At 42.6% G+C, this 17,759-nt stretch overlaps 1 protein-coding gene across 1 annotated transcript in view; it reads right to left on the reverse strand.

The window, feature by feature from the left end:
* Positions 1–8,534: 8,534 nt before the first annotated feature.
* Positions 8,535–17,759, reverse strand: part of SH2D4B (SH2 domain containing 4B) — a 1,011,831-nt gene continuing 1,002,606 nt past the window's right edge. Inside the window, exons 14-15 of the mRNA XM_078643357.1 lie at positions 16,667–16,887; positions 8,535–8,951 (exon numbers count right to left, since the gene is read on the reverse strand). Of these exons, the coding sequence (XP_078499483.1) occupies positions 8,859–8,951; positions 16,667–16,887 (314 nt within the window). The 3' untranslated portion in view covers positions 8,535–8,858. The remainder of the gene's footprint in view (positions 8,952–16,666; positions 16,888–17,759) is intronic.

The following is a 17,759-nucleotide window of genomic DNA, read 5'->3' on the forward strand; positions in this document are numbered from 1 at the left end:
CATGCCCGGATCCAGTCACGTGGACCTGTACCGTGCATGTCCGCTGCATGTACTGGGGGCACTGCCGTTGGCTGTCTTGCAGATCAGTTACCGGCTGAGCTTCCGCCTTGCGGACGTCACCTGCGTTCAGCCTGTGTTGCATTGTCACTCGTGCATATTCGAGTGGTCCATGGATGTCTGCCTCTCTAACGTAACGGTAGCTGACCTGGATTACAACGTGTGTGTGCGCCCCCCGTTGTCCTATGACCAAGAGTGTCACTGTGATGCCCGTTTATGGCATGCATGGATGTTTCTCCCTACCTCGAGACCTTGGGTCCCGACCCCTACGCACAATATCAATGGGGATTTACCACCCAAAAAATTATTCTGCAACTACAACTGTATTAAAGAACACTATTTACATCAAATTTTGAACATTTATTTCCGACACCATAAATGTTTTTTTCCAATGACTGGATATATGCAAATCATGAAACAAAATTATCAAACATATACAATTCTGAATTGCTTGTACATATGTCAAGTTATCAAATTAACATTTCATCTGTGGTTTCCATGAAGATGCTCTATGCATTTCGGGTCACCCCGGACCCTTCATCAAGAGCAAATGCCAAGGTCTCGAGGTAGGAGGTTCATTTAGAGACACGGTCAAGGACAAACGTGTCACTCCTGCAGCATGCCTGATAAAATTGATCAATCCAGAAAAAATTTAGCTAAAAGATAGCGGTCATTTGGAAAAGGGAGTGCATCTCTACACTTCATAAAAATTCATTCAAAAAAATGCATGGATGTTTGGCATGTAGGCTGGACACTGGACCTAGGAGATTGCACAAGTCCTCGTGTGCAGTGAGCACATTGAGCCCCTACCCGATTTTCCGCACTTTCACTTGTCTCCAACTGTGTTGTCTTGATTTGTATGCCAATGTGTGTGTCACTGAGTCTCTGGCTCCATGCCATACGTGCATTGCTACCCCATTAGGACTGTGGGTTTGTACTTGTGCATTGTCATGTCCCTGTGTCGTGCTTAGCGAGATGCGTATGACCGTTTACAGGCATCAGGCGGGTGCACTTGTGTCCTGCAAATGTTGGTGTTTGTACCACATTGTGTTCAAGGTTGTGGTGCTCTGCTTCCTATGTGAGTGAGCTGCATTGAGTGTGAGATGTCCCTTCAGCTCTGATTTGGCTCACCCTTCTCCTCTTCAGGCAGTGTGGTTTTCACTTCTGTGCTTGTTCTGTGGTGTGATATTACTGGGTTGTGTGACTTGTGCTCTTGGTTGGTGTTGTTCCTCTTGGGCATGGTTTGTCTGCAGTGGTGCTGTGCTTAGTTGTGCATGTGTGCCATTGTGTCCATATCCCCCAGGTCCCTGCTGGTTCCTCTCCCTGTTGCTGTTGTGTCTGTGTTTGGCAGTTTCCGGTCCCGAGTCCTGCCACCGTCTCCAGACTGATGTGGCAGATACCATTTCCACCATGTCATCCAGCTAATGGTGTGGCGCTGGCCTCCCACCTCCGGTGTGCATTGCTGCCTTCTTGTTGTCAGCGTGGTTCTGGTTGTTTGTGCGTTCGCATCATTCCATATGTTCTGGTTTTCTTCCATTGACCACCTCCGCTCTCAGGCTGCATTCACCTTGTCCGAGATGGCCTGCCATGTAAAATGTTTTGTTGCCAATGGGGCTTTTGGGGTTGTGTGCTGGCTCGGGTTGCCTCCATTGTGCTTGGCTGTTGTTTTCTGTTTGGATTGTCTCTTTTTTTCAGGCTTTTGTTGTGCTTATTCCCACCTGCCGGGTGTGTCGCAGGCCTCGTGGTGCTTATCCCCGCTTTCCTCATCGACAATGTGCTCTTCGCAAAATTTTTATGTTGTGGTTTGTGTTTTTATCTCCTTTGAGGTGGTTGTATCGCGGACATTGGCCGCAGTTTCGACAGACTATCGCAGTCTACTGCCTTGTTCTGAATTGCACGTTGACACAGGGTTATTTTCCCGCGATAGGCTGCGATGTGTAAATGTGTGTTAGCTTTTGTTTAGCACACGTTCTTGTGAATATACCCTTATGACTGTTAATTTCTTTAGTTTGAATTGGAGTTTTCTTACAAACATGCAAACTCCAGCTATTTATGTCATTAGAATTTCATACCATATAGCCTGTGAAAGATGGAAAAAACACTAGGATATAGTTTGTTTATCATAGAAATCAATGCAATATTGGAGTTTTTAATAATTGTATTAATTGTTTTTCCCAGCATACTCACTGGACGTCAAGGCTAATTACTTTATACATTAAACTGTCTCTCTAACTTCCAAATCTGTTGAAGAGGCAGGGTTCACTAGTTCTTTGCAAATAGTTGAAAAGTGATTTACACACCTCCAATGAGTCCTTGGTTCAGTGTCTCTCCAATAAACATACCCTTGAAAGTTTTTTCAGATTCTACAAACTGCCCATTTGCAGGTTTTCCATTTAAACCTGTTTCAAGTTTGTTTTTAAGTAAATATCATTATGTTTAAATGAAAAAAAGTATTTTCCTTTTTGTAACATTGCTCAATCCCAAATTGTTTATATTTTGGACGTTCTGACAGATTTTGTTTGAACCTATTCCCCAAATTATCAATACTGTTTTGTTGATCTAGGAAAAAAAGAAGAAAAATGAATTAGTTATGTTTATTGTTATATTATTTATTGTTGGCCGTATTAATGCATTTCTAATAGGAAACATATTGTAATTTAAACCTGGGGAAAACGAATGACATTCAGTTTTGGTGAAACAATATCCAGCAAAAGAGCATTATTGGTATTATGTTTGCCTATTATGTCTGAGGCAGAAATAAACAGCAAGTGTTTCTATTGTTTGTATTTGGGAGAACAAAAACAACTTAATGTTAAAATGTTTTTCTAAATATTTACAATTTTATTAAGGTACATTTGTTTTGTGTTTGTGAGAGTGTCTGGCAATCGTTTTAAAGATAGAATGGCCACTTGAAGTTTTCATTAAGTAAACAAAATGTAATGTAACCTTTATTAGCTCGTTATTACACTGAAAACATATGTTAATGTTTTTTACTTTGTCTTTTATGGGAAAAAATATTGGTTTATTTTTTATATTTTTTTTATGAATCTAACATTTCTAAATATCATTACCTTATCATATTTGTTTTAATTAATATGACAACACAATTGTTTATTACTAGTCCAAGGAATTTGCCTTTATTTTTATAAACACTAGGTAGAAGATAATAAATGCTATTAATTATATTATTTTCTTACAGAACAAGACACGTTTTATAATACAAAATGGTTATTTTCTATATAGAATATTATGGTTTTCTTACCTAATCTGAATACAAGATCATGCTGTCACACTCTGTGAAAATGCATTCTTGAATGCACTCCTTAAAGAAAGTCACTTGACCGAACACAAATTGTGGACATTTACTGATATAGTATTTCAAGTGATTAAAATTCCAAAAGAAGAAGTCGCTTGAAACCTACATTTGAAAATAAATCTTTTTATGACTAAATGTGTAGTTTTGTGTTATATATTAAAAACAGCTTGGAGCTTCTTCAGTAGTATATTTATGGTGACATCTTGAGGTGGTTATTTTTTATTCCATGTGTAGAAGAGTCATTTTATGATAAAAAATAATAATATTATCAATAAAAAAGAAGCAAAAAAAGAAGTGTTAGACCTGGCATCATTGGCGTGAGTCTCCCTTCCATTTTTACTGATTGCCTCCTCTGTTTTTGATATGTTTTGCCGGTTAGATGTTTTGGGCACTGTGCCACTGCTATTCAGTGCCACAGTGCAAGTGCTCCTTGTTAAACTGATGTATTGATTAGTGACTCCATGATTGAGTTATTTGATTTACTTGCCAGACTTTAGTACAGTGCACCATGTGTGCCCAGGGCTTGTAAGTCAAATGCTGCTGGTGGGCTTGCAGCACTGGTTGTGCCACCCACAGAAGCAGCCTGTAAAATGTTCTCAGGCCTGCCATTACAGAGCCTATGTGCAGTCTAGTACTGCCATACCGACTTGGCAAGTGCACCCACTTGCCAGTCCCTAGACCTTCCCTTTTCTTCATAAAAGATACCCCTATGGTAGGCCCATGGGCAGGGTGCATTGTAAGAATAAGGTAGGCCCTGGTGTGTGTGGCATGTCCTAATAGTGAGTTACAGCCATTTTCATTTTTCACTATTGTAAGGCTACCTGTTTTCCATAGGCCAGAATGGGCAGTTTGATTATTACATCTTATAATCCTAACTGACTCAGGGAACAAAGTCGAAATTTGAATTTAGTATGCCTGAATTCAGAATGATAAAAATACATCTTTAAGTAAAGTTGGTCTTTAACATTCTGTGTTTGAAAATACCACTTTTAGAAAGTAGGTATTTTCTTGCCTAACTATCCAAGCCTGCCTCTACTAGGTTGTGTATTCCTTGTTTGGAGTTTGAGTGACAGGCGCTGGGGGATTCAAGGAAAGAGGGTGAGTTAGCACAGTGCTGAATAGAGAAATCTGCATCTAGATGGGTGGGAGGAGTTGCACCTGGGACCTGAATAGGGTTGTGCCTTCCCCCCACAATGCTGGCTCCACCTCCTGTGGTGTGTCTGATGTCTCTGCCCTGCACTGTGAAAGGAAAGAAGGAGTCATGTCAACAAAGTGCTCCAGGACTGACCAAAACTGGTTTGGACTAGGCAGAGGCCTCTCTGCCTTCAGAGAGCAAAGAGAAAAGTAGTATAAATATGGGGACCCAGACCCCAAGACTTTAGATCACTTCTGGGAACAAGACAAACCTTTTGCCAAGGAGAAGAACCAAGGAAGCTGTAGGAGTTTGGACTACCCCTCTGCCAATGTGCTGTTTTCTGGGTTGGCCTGCAGTGGTTTCTTTATTGCCAAGGAAAGGAGAAGGAACTTTCTAAGAACTTTCATCATCTTGCAGAATATTACTTTAAGGGCTTGAACTTGTGCTTGCCTCCTGCTGTAGTCCCAAGGACAAAAGACTTCACCTCCAGCTCCCCTCAGAGTTTCCTTGCTAGGAATTCTGTCTACAAAAGCCTGCCTATCGCTGGAGGCTGGAAGCACGATGCATCAGGAGAAGCGTGTCGCAGTCGCAGCTCTTGTCATCGCATCGCCGGAGAAACGTGTGCCGCCGCATCACCAGAGAAGCGTGTCTTCATCAAAGCTGTTATCCGATGCATCACCGGAGAAGCGTGTCGCCGCAGCAAGGTCGAAGTCGCATCGCCGGAGAAGCGTGTCGCAGGGCCTGTCGCAGCTCCAAACCTACAGAGTTCCCCGCACGGCCACGGGGCCTTCACGCATTGTCTTCACATCGTCGCATCAAGTGCGCCATCTTATCACATCACACCAGGATTGTCGCATTGCGGCGCCATCTTGCGCATTGCAATCGGGCCGCAGGCCAAGAATCTACGCATCACCTCCGCTCCGGTAAGGATGAAGAAACAGACCCTACTCTGCACAAGCATTGAGGCGAGATGCATCATCTCCCCCGAAGAACGGAACCAATGCATCTCCCACTCTGCAAGCCTTTTGTTTGTTTTGCACTATGCATCCAGGTACTTTTGTGAGAACTGTCACATTTATCACCAACTTGAACTAAAAAAAGTCCACCATCTTTAAATCAATTTTGAGTAAAGTATTGTGGATTTTTTTCGTTTGTGGTCTTGTGTTAAGTTTATATAAAGAATACTTATTTTTATAAAAACCTGTGTTGTGTCCATCTGTAGGGTTTTCACTGTATTACTGTGTGTATTCACAAATGCTTAACACATTGCTTCTGAGATAAGCCTGTCTGCTCGTGCCAAGCTACCAAGGGGGTGACTAGGGGTTATCTAGGAGTGTAATCCCCTTATCCTAACTTAGAAGAAAGGGTCCCTATTTGGACAAAGGTGTATACCATTGGCAACTAGAGACCCCGAGTTCTAACAAGAAGTAAATTAAAAATGTGGTGTAAAAAAACAAGTGTGGTAAATCAGTGTGGTAAAGATAAATTCCATGTAATCCATAGAATTGTATGGTAAGCCACGCATTGTAAAAACAGTGTAGCACAGGCATACAGATATGTGAGGTAAGGTCTAATATTCATCCCCAAAATCGGTATACAACCTTTACAACGCACCTTTTACAACGCACTACCATTACAACGCATGCATTTACAACGCAGTCATTACAACGCATGACACTACAACGCACATCACTACAACGCATACCATTACAATGCAGTCATTACAACGCATACCATTACAATGCATAGCATTATAACAAATTATACCCTTACACTATCCAACACTTACCCTACTGTTGCACCCCCTGGAGTTAGAATAGTAATTTTTACCCCTACACTATCCAATACTTACCCTACTGTTGCACCCCCTGGAGTTAGAATAGTAATTTTTACCCCTACACTATCCAACACTTACCCTACATGCAATGCAATGTAATGCGTTGTAATGGTATGCGTTGTAAATGTAGTATGCGTTGTAGTGGAATGCGTTGTAAAGGTAGTTTCAAAGAATTCGTTGTAATGGTATGCGTTATAATGGTGTGCGTTGTAATGGATGTTGCGGTGTAAAAAATGCGTTGTAAAGGTAGGCGTTGTAAAAGTATGCGTTGTAACGTCATACATCCCCAAAATCAGGGCCTTGATAGAATTGAAACACAATATGATCATCTTATTCGTGTTTTACCCAAATTTATGTTAGCATGTATATGGCTAATACTTTATATTGTTATATTTGCATATTGTGTGTAGACGCAACCAGTAAATACAGAAGGTGCTTTAGTTAGGTTGACATCTGTGCCACTATTTTAGCTCTCAAAGACGCCATTTTCTTTTCCACCGAAACTGTTTTGAAGTTCAGATCATTGATAGGATATCTTTCAGACAAATGGAGACATGGGAGAAGCAGTTGATAAACATCTCAACTTAGTTAGATTGCTAGAAATGGCATTGTATGAACTCCATTTATTTATTTAAATATATTATTAGTGTTTTCTTAGCAATTGATCTCACCTTGTGCCTAACTCCTGAAAACAGAGCAACAAATAAATGTTACGTCAGTGTGTAAATTGAATCAGGCAAGGATAGATATAGATAGGGTTTTTTTTGGCTCTAATAAACAACGGATTATAAGTATTTCTTTTTAATAGGGGTGGGTGAAACTCTCATTATTTGCTGTAGCATTATTACGCGTAATTATAACAAAATTACATGTGATTATATGTAATTACACAAGGAGGGTATCTTTGACTTTAGCACTGTTTTCCTAGCACAAAATGTGCCCTGGCATCTAAAACGAATAAAGATGCATTTGGCTAGAAAAATAGTGCTAAATGCAACAGAACAGGAAAAGCAGCACCCAGCAGCCGCTGGTGCTCTGTTCCTGTGCTTTTGCAGTAGGTAATTTTGCCCCACATTACTCTAAATTAAGAGACTAGGCATAATCACGTACTTTTCAGCAACTTCAAGTCACAAGAGTAACACATGATTACAGGGATTACTCTGATTACTTCAGTATGATTAAAATATTGCCCTGGCCTACTTTTTAGATGCTACTTTATAGTATCTCATATAAACATGTAACTGTAGGCAGGGCCGGACTGGGAACAGAAACTGGTCCTGGCAAACTGCACAGTTAATCCCCCCCCCTCCCCCCCACCCCCCCCACCCCCCCCCGGGTGAGGGGGAGCGCAGCTGAGCAGTTTGCGAGGGCCGGTTTTGGCCGATCTTGTTACAGGGGGCCGATATTGTCTACCCCCGGTAACAAAATGCCGGAAATGCCCGGTGCCCACTAAGGCCAATCCGGCCCTGACTGTAGGTTGACATTGACTGAACTAGATGCTTGTAGGTTAGTATGTCTTGTACACAAATATCGTTTGACATAATAGACACCTTTTCCTAAATATTGTCTACAAAAATATCATCTCATTGAGTGTACATTTTCTATCAAACTCCAATGGGGAAGATTTTTGCAAACAATATTCAGGACATGATATTTGACCATTGTGTTCTGGTACTACACAAACTAGACAGTCTTGTAATGATCTCAGGTTTCACATAAGAGGGAAACTTCTAGAATGAGCTTCTTTACTCACTTCTCACACATTTTCATCAAATATTGGCATGGCAATATATAGGTACTCAACCTTAACTATGTGAATAATGATACATGACACTTTATTTGTCTTGTTATCTGACACAGATTTATCTATTTTGTATATTGAGACATTAGGGCAAAATCTTTAATAAAATTCTGTTCAAGACAGTCCAGATTTTGTGATCAAGGTCATGTGTCAGCCTGGAAAAGAATGGTACATATTTTATTCTTTCAAGACATTTTTTTAAGCAAATTAAACTAATGATGGTGACAAAAGGTGATGTTAGTGCACTGCAGCAGTGAACATTAGGTGGCACAGCAAGGCACGGTGGTCAAGCTAGTTTCACACAAATAGCAGATGATACAAAACAATATAAAAGTGAGGCATTTGGATGATCATCAAATAGCAAGATTTGTTCCCTGACCCCCCCCCCTTTTAAAAAAAAGTGCAGCATTTTCACGTTCCTGTTGAAGAATTTGAACTGTTGTTTGCTATTCAACCTAAACCTCCCAATATTCCTTGCTCTGGAGGTTGTTAATTTTCTCTTACTTGAAATAGCTAGACATTATCAAAGACTTGGAGAAAAACAGGCAATGGGTAATATATGGGTAGGACTCAGGGTAGTTCTTCTTGTCTGATGGGTTTTTGAGTTTAGGATTACTGTTGATGTGCTGAATTAACTTCAGGGGAGTCAGTTTGATGGCAGCTGTCAGACAGTCTGTTAGAAGAGGCCCAATATTGATTACCCAGAAGTAAATCATTCAAATAAGGGATTGTAATCAGGTGGTGACCGCTGTTGTCCACAGGGCTCAAGCAGCAGCTCTCCACCAGAGCTTGTGATGACTTCTTCCTGCAAAAAAGATTACATCAAATTAGAGTCACATATGATGAGGATCTATAATCACCTCTAAAACAACAGACTGCCATTTCACACCCATATGTTTTCACCCAAATTACTTCAAAGTGATGGCAATAGCACTTAAGTGACGTTTTTGTATCACATTTGAAATACAGAAGTGTAAGTCTTAACAACCTTTCAGAAAGGAGCAATTTTCAGCCATGGCAGGGTGGTACATTACTATATCAATAAATTAAGTAAAGAATATGTTTCTCATTTGGGAAGGCATAGGAAGTAGCAGAAAGTGATTCACTGCCGCCGAACTCACCCGACTCACTTCTCAAAGGTAAAACTATCAAACAGTGGCAGATTCCCCTTTGGAAATGATTTATCACCTTCTTCGAGATCATGGTAACTTGTCAATAATTTGCGACACGAATTGCTGTCATGTATGTTTGATGCATCACCATGAAAATTGCAAATCGGAGGGAAGTCCCTTTCACATCCCTTGATAATTGCAGTTCACAATGAGTTGCAATCCCCCTTTTGTAATTTGGAAAGACTTGTACAAAACGTGGTTCAATTCATTGTAAAAACGATTTTGCAGACACGAACCCTGTGGATTTGCGACCGCAAAATGTTTTTATATATATCTGGCTCAATGTACCCACATGCAGGAGTGTCCTACCAGGTGCTCTCTTGCCTGCTTTTGTTCATTAGTTGAGGGTCTAGGCCCTTATTTACTTGGGCTTGCGCGACTGTTAAGTCACTTTTTTGTGATACTGAGGCGGCGTAAACAATGTGCCACACTGCACCCTACATACAAAGTGGCGCATCTAGGTAGATATGTTACTTTGTAAAGCCCTGCACTACATTATACCTGCGTCAGGTATAATTTATGCAAGTTGGGCGTTCCCACGTAAAAAAGCATTGTGAAAGTGGAGGAGGGAAATCTGTGATATTTCACAACTTCTCTTCTTTAGTTACTCCATAACAATCTCTATGCCTGCTTGAAGCAGGCAAAAGGAGTGAAGCAGGCCCTTTTACATGCAACTCCCCCATGTGTAATGACACACTGCTGGAATTACATCAGTCTACCAACACACTCTGCAATGCATCATTACTGCACCACCAGATGCCTCAGGATTCCTGACGTATCTGTGCAATCCTTGGGACATGGAGCGCCGTAGTGTAAACACGGCGCATCCATGGTATTGCAAAGATGGCGCACAGAAAAGTGTTGCATCTCTGTTTTTCCCCAGAGATGCAACACTTTTCATAAATGAGGCCCCTAGTGCTTAGAGAACACAGCTTTACCACATTGTTCTGCCTAACAACCTTGTCTGCCCACTCCCCTTTGCTTAGTGTAGGAGGTTACTAATATGCTGACCAGACCCCTGTTCTGTGTATGGCTAGGGTTAGGCATCCACTGCAGATGCAGCATTTCTACCCTTTCACTTAATTTGGAATCCAAGCTTTTGTTTGCATATGATGTACCATTTCTTTTTGTGGGGTTACTGCTTTGGAGTTTGACCGTTCTACCCCCTTTTTATGGGTGGTGTTAAGTGTTGGGTGCGTTCTGTTGTGGTGAGGGTTGTCCTAGGGACTGAGTGATTGTGCCTTCTTGTATCACAGTACAAGGACTGGCTTTATGTAGGAGTTTGCACCACTCCCTGTATGGCTTGGTGCCTGTAGGTTGCTCCTTGATTTTCCCTTCTGGATTCTGCATGGGACTGGCTGCTCCTTGCTGGTAGGCTATTTCTGGCTATTTCCTTGGACATCTGGAACCACCACTACCAGTATTTGGGCATAGAGCTTTGGCAGTTAGCAGGGCTACTCCCCATCTCGCTTTGCAGTTTCTATTAAAGGTGACTACATTTGTACTCCTGGCAGGCACTTTACACTCTTTTGTTTGTATTTCTTGTGCCTTCTTGGTTTCCTATGGGTATGCACGTTTTGCTTTCTGTTGGACTTGCCCCTTTTTGCAGGGTCATCCCTGAACTTTTTGCCTTACTCCTATATTTTGTTTTGACCTGTTGGCTATTTTATGACTCTGGGCACTTTACCACTGCTGATCAGTGCTTAAGTGCACATGCTCTCCCTATTGTAAAATGATGTATGAATTTGTGATTCCATGATTGGCTGGTTTGGTTTACCTGTCAGACCCTAGTACAGTGTACCAGGAGTGCCCAGGGCTTGTAAACCAAATGATGCTGGTAGGCTTGCATCACTGGTTGTGCCACCCACAGAAGCAGCCTGTAACAGTGTGTCTAAGGCCTGCCATTGCAGAGCCTGTGTGCAGTCTGGTACTGCAGTGCTGACTGGGCAAGTGCACCCACTTGCCAGTCCCTAAACCTTCCCTTTTCTTCATGTCAGACACCCCTATGGTAGGCCCAAGGGCAGGGTGCATTGTAAGTATAAGGTAGGACAAGCCCTGGTGTGTGTGGCATGTCCTAATAGTGAAATACAGCCATTTTTGTTTTTCACTATTGCAAGGCTACCTGTTCTCCATAGGCCAGAATGGGCAGTTAGATTAGTACATTTTATAATCCTAACTTACTCAGGGGACCTGGTAGACATTTGAGTGGGGATTTCTTTCCTGTCTATGTGTTCCTTTGTGCCACTTAACACTACATTGTCAAGAATTTGCATTGCTATCTTTGTGCTGTGGGAGTTAGGCCATTGGATTCTCCCATGGTTTCTCTAATTTTGTTAAGTGGAGTTTTCCTTCATCCTGCTTGTTTGGAATGTGGTCTGGTCTTACCCTGTCCCATATGTTTCTTCTTTTATTATCTGTGCTGGAATGTTTTTTATTGTTGATTCCTGTGTGTGCCCTACAGTCATGTTTGAGGGGTTGACGGCTTTTTCAATACCCCTATAAGCCTTAGTGAGTGTGTCGGGATCTCAATTGTATTGTGGGTGGCTGGTCTGATTCTTTGCATTCTGTGTGCTACTAGCTGTGTGTCATCGTTCTTTGGATTGAGTCCTTGTGTCTGCATTTGTGTGGCATGCTTTGGCTTTTTTGCCTTATGTCCTTGCCTCCTTCATGCTTTTAGATGTGGGTGTTTGGCTTTTTTGGCGCTGTGACTGGTTCTTGCATCTTGAGATGCTTTCTTTGTCTCCCTTTGCTGTTTGCTAGTAGGTGTTGGAGGTGTTGTGGGCTGCCTTTACATGGCCTTTTACTTCTTGCTCTTGTAATCTTCTCTCATCTCTTATCATTGAGGTAATTTGAAATGGATGTGTAGCTCTCACTTTGGTTTGCATGATCTCAAGAGCTTGTGTACTTTGTGGGTCATATACCCTGATGCGGCACTATGCTGGGGTAGTGGTGTTGATACCTTTCTTGATGGTTCTGTCATTCACAATCTGTGGTGCTTGTGCAGACTTTAAGGAGTATTTTACTCTGCTGCTCCAGTAAGCTCAGCCTATGATTGGCTTTATTGGGTTTGTTTGCTTTGTTTTGTGTGATTTTTTGCCTTGAGCTCCATGTTGGTGTTGGAGCTGGGCCTACTATGGCCATTTGTTTGCCTACTGTCGTGTATCTTCTTGTGGGGGCTTAGGGCTACCTCTCTCTATAGTTAGTTGAAGTGAGGTCTGACCACATGCTTTGCTCTGTAGTCCTGATTAGGTTATGGACAGGAACTGGAGCTATTTGTTTCCTTGCTTCCAGTTCTCTGTTTTATCTCAGCCCATTGATTTGTGTTTTGAAGGCCAGTAGTCTGCCTGGTCTCGTCTGGGATGTCTAAGAATGCCCTGCTAGCATGGCATTCAGATGGGCCTCTCTGTGGGCTTAGCTCATTCAGTGCCTTCAGTTCCACTGGGTCTTCTTTCCCTTTGTGGGGGATATGCTTCCTCTGGGGAATTTTTTCTTTTACCCTGGCATACCTGTTTCGCTGGGCTGAATCTTCTACTAATAGTTCTTGGGAACTGTAATGTTGTCTAATTTTTGGCTGTTAGCCATGATCCTAAATTCCCCTTAAGATTGCTTCTGTACCTAGCTTGGCCTGTTATGCTCTTGCGCCATGTTTTGAGTGTAATCTGGTTCCTGTGTGTGCCTAACCCAACACTAGCAAGCGTTATTGGTACTGGGTTTCTTTTGGAAGCCAGTGTGTCCTCTCACAGATCTAGATGGCTGGTGGCTGCCTTTGGCTTCAAAGATAGCCCTTGGCCTCTTATTGGTCACTATTACGTGTATATGCTCCCTTGGGTACTTTAGCTAAAGGTTACATTAGTTCTGCCTTCTGGATTGTATGCTTCTAGTGCTTATTGGCTAGTTTGTCACCAGTACTTGGAGTTTTATTGGATTTCTTCGTTTGGTCCTTCGTCCAATCTGTCTCGACCTTGTCCTGCTTAGTTGGCTATCATACTGGTAGATCAATGCAGGTTGTGCCTAGTGTGGTATATCCTTATTTTTAATTTTAAAAAAAATGTATTGGCATTTTGTTGTAGAAAACTGACAGTTTTTACAATATCCTATGCATCTTGGTAGGTATTTGTGTACAAGCCAAATAAATGCAAAAACAACAATTGATGGACAGAATGCAGAACAATGTCATACATTCACCCCGGTACAGAGATCTGGGCCTAAATCCATCGTTTTTTTGCACGCCACGACACCCCAGTTCAGACATGGCCATATGCAAATCAGCCTTAACCCAAGCCAAATAAATGAACACATTACAGAGTTCAAGAATATACCAAGATGTACTTTAGGAATTATGATAGGATACATGTACAACTAGCAGCTATCAGAGCATAAAAAGAGGATAATTCAGTAATGGTGGGTGGAACATTACAACTTTCTTTGGGAAACTTCTGGACCACTTATATTCAAAAAGAAAGACTGGGACGAGCATGGTGACCGAAATGGTGGCCATTACTAAACAGCATTTCCCTTCAGCTTTCCTCCGGGGTCGTCAAGTTCCTTCTACAAGTGAACACTTTACTTCCACCAAATGGGCCCCCCCCAGAATGACAATAGCAGTCCCAGGGCAGGGAACCTTGAATTGAGGATCTTGAAAGCTGCCAGTTGAGCCAAGCGTCAATTTCCTTTTATTGCTATATAAAAAACTCTTGTCATCAAACTTCTTAGAGCACTGGATGGACTATCGCCCCTTTTAGACTACCTTATTTTTGTAAAGTAATGACATCTTAATAATGAATTAATTATTTTAATTTGTAAATGTTTTCTTACCCAGACATTTTATGTAAATTGTAATGAATGTAATTAATCTGCAAAAAAAATATTACTTACTTACTGGTGGCCACCTGGGAGGTGTGGGGCAATGCAAATTAAGGATGTTACTAACGGGAGCAAATGGTAATGTTATTTTTATCAGGAAGAAGAGGGCACCAGTGCCCTGTGGCAGTGATGTAATAATAACCTCTGCAGACCCTGTGGTGCGGGGGCCCAAGCTCCAAGGGCCCTCCTCCGGCACTCAGCACAGGCAGTAGCTGAGGTAGCTGAGAGCTTCTGACTGGGTCCAGATCATGGGGGGAGGAGGGGCCTCTATGTACTTAGTAGCTGGCCCACCTTAAGTTTTGTTCCACCACTGCCCTGTGGCTGTTCATAAGTACTGACACGATAAATATATGTGTGTTAGACGCATCTATGGGTGGCAACGAGTTAAATTTAGAAGCTAATTCAAGTTGCAGCCAAATGTTGCCCCAGTCCTCTGTTATTGGTCGCTTGCAGAGCCCTCTTGACTCTATTGAGCAGATACTTATGATGTGTGGACTGGAACGAGAAAATTATAAAGAAGCACCTAATTGCAAACTCATCACTCCAATTGTACTTCCTGGTCGCAAGTATTATGACCATCCCACGCTCACTCTTGTGTGCCAAGCTTCAATTGCGATCTGTTTAGTAGTTGACTCAGGATATTTCTGGATAGAGGTGGTCCTTTAGAGACACACCTGGAGAGAGAGGAGTTTCATTCTTTTTTTCCAAGGAGGCAGCAGTGTTTGTGTCTCCAGGATGAGTGAAGACTTGTTTAATGATTTAAAGACAGGAATGAGGGAGCAGTAATGGAGTAATGGGAGCAGTGGTAAATAATTGAAGCACTTGCTCGGGTAAACCCTTGTGTGCACAAAATTGGGCAAGGCAGAGTGCATGCTTTCTGCCTTATGCCTAAACTAGACACCATAAACACAGCACTACCTAGCCAAACCAGTGGCTGTTACACACTACACAATTGCAGTGTCATATATGTACATGGTTGCCCATGCCCTGAATGGTCAAACAGTTCAACCGCTGCAGGTGTGACAGACGTGTCTAGATCTTCACAGCACAATAACATGATTGTCTGTATTGTATATGGTATACTCATAACTCTTTCGTGCACATCCCTAAATGTCTTGTCTCGTTTTCTCACTCGTGTAGGTTTTTATCCATCGCTACCTTCTCTCTTTGTCATAGAGTTCCTGTCTTTCTCTTCCTCCTTCTTTCTCCTGTTTCTTACTTTCTCAGTTTTTGTCTGAGTCAAAGGCTTGAGCTGTTTTGAATTAGCCCACTTTCTCCAAGTCAAATACTTTTAATTTGTTGGATGGTTTTTACACAAATAGGCTTTATAAATAAAATAAAATGAGATTAAATATCTTTCTTGAAATCTGTTTGTCTTTCTTCCTCACTAGTCATTGGGGGCCTTATTTATGAGGCCTTGCGACAGTTTTGCGTTGCCACCGCGTCACTTTTTGTGACGCATCGGTGGCGTAAAACATGCCCCCTGTTGCGCCCTATTTACAAAGTGACGCATCTAAGCAGATGCGTCATTTTGTAAACCCCTTTTCAGGTATAATGTATGCAGGGGGGGGTGTCCCCACACAAGTAAGCCTCGTAGAACTGACTCAGTGAAATCTATGAGATTTCACTGCGTCACTTCTAGGACGCAAATGCATCAACACCTGACGAAGGGTGATGCAGTGCTATATCCATAACCCTTCCCCTGCAATGCTGGAGTTGTGTCACGCTTCCGACACAATTCCAGCAATGCGTCATTTTTACGCTGACAGATATGTCAGTAAAACTGACGTATCTGTCATTCCTGGCGACATGATGCACGTCATACAGTAAATATGATGCATCCGTTATGTCGCAAGCAGGGCGCAATGAAAAGTGATGCTGCGCTGTTTTCACGCAGCGATGTGTCACTTTTCATAAATGAGGCCCTGAATTTGTTTTCTGTACACCGCACTTAGGGGCATATTATCAAGAAACGGCGTTAAAATTATCGCAGCTTTAGCAGCAGGAAACTGCCGCTAAAGCGGCGATAATGGGCTTGAAAATATGCCCTTGTGAATTCCTGTAGAAGCCCATGTTCTGGTGTGAACCTGGGCGTCTATGGGAATTCTCAAGGGCATATTATCAAGCCCAGTATCGCCGCTTTAGCGGCAGTTTCCTGCTGCTAAAGCAGCGATAATTGTAACCCTCCTCTTGATAATATGCCCCGTAGTTAGTTGTACCCTCGCTCGATTTCACAGTCCTCACCCACCCTCCAAGCAGTTGCGCACTCAGACAGCCCCTTGCCCTCGCCCCCCGTCTCACCCCAGCGCCAAAAATGTTCTATTTGCTGCCATTATATTCTGCACGATTTCCTTTTGCGAGGTTATGAAGCCTTTGCTTTAATACACAGATTTCATTCAGCGTGCCACTTGAGAATGCATAAACCTGTCTCGAACTCTCTTAAGCCCTTCCCTGGGCAGTCAGCGTTGAGCCAGCCTGTCCGTACCTTGTGAAAGTCGACGAGGTCCGCGAGGGTGGCGTGCCTGTTGGGGTCCACCCCGAGGAAGCTGTAGACATCCCCAGAAGCGTCCACCAGGAAGTGTTTGAAGCCGCTGGCCTGCCGGTACGAGAGCGCGTAACCCCAGATCTTCTCGCTCACCCTGACCAGGAAGGCGCCCTCGGATTTGTTCATCAGCAGCTCTTCTGCCTCCTGGCGACTTATGATGCCTGTCAAGAGAGCAATTAAATCAGTCTGGATTTCCAAAAAGTTACAAATCTCCAAGCACCCCGGGGCTGTTCGACAGACCTTTCAGCACCGGAAGGTTAAAGTGTCTCGTAACGTGGGCTGGTTTGTTGGGAATTTATTAATCATTTCATCAGCTATCACTGTACATTGGCCTGTCACAGGAGAGAAACGCAGAAGCACATCTCTAGTGAAGAACTGACTTGTTTAAGCAGAAACACTTAATAGCTGCATGTTTTATTGGGCCGTTGAAGCACATTTTGATTGTGTTACAAGGCTTTATATCAGAGGTTTTAGTGATTACAGGAACTGGAAAAGTTTGCTCATCCCTTATTTATCGTAAAAGCGGTGGCTCATAAAAAATGCCAGATTAACAGCTCGAGGACGGAGTGTTGTACTGCTGTATTTAGGATCGAGGGAACAGGAGCGTTGGGCTCGGCCGGGTGACTTTGCTTTAGCTCCAGTCAGGCACGGCTGCAGGACTTTGAGGCTATGCAGATGCAGAGGGGACCAAGGAAACACCAAACACGCTTTGACAATGCCAATAGGTCTGGTTTATAAATGAAAGATTCACTTCAGTCATTGATGAGTTAAGGCACTCTATAATTCATCGTGCATGCATCTGTTAATCCTCCCAAAGACTCAGGTGTCCCTTGTTGGCCTTGTGAGCGAGTGCCACTAGCTGGAGCGGGGCATATTATCAAGACAGGCGATAACATTATCGCCGTTTTTAGCGGCAGTTTTCTGCCGCTAAAACGGCGATAATTGTATTGCCTGTCTGGAAATTATGCCCCATGGTGTCTTTGTTGCCTTGGGGTAGAATTCTCTCATTAGTCTTTCTGTAGGATTTCTTATA

Source organism: Lissotriton helveticus, chromosome 5_1, assembly GCF_964261635.1.
Source record: "Lissotriton helveticus chromosome 5_1, aLisHel1.1, whole genome shotgun sequence".
In the NCBI taxonomy this organism is placed as follows: Eukaryota; Metazoa; Chordata; class Amphibia; order Caudata; family Salamandridae; genus Lissotriton; species Lissotriton helveticus.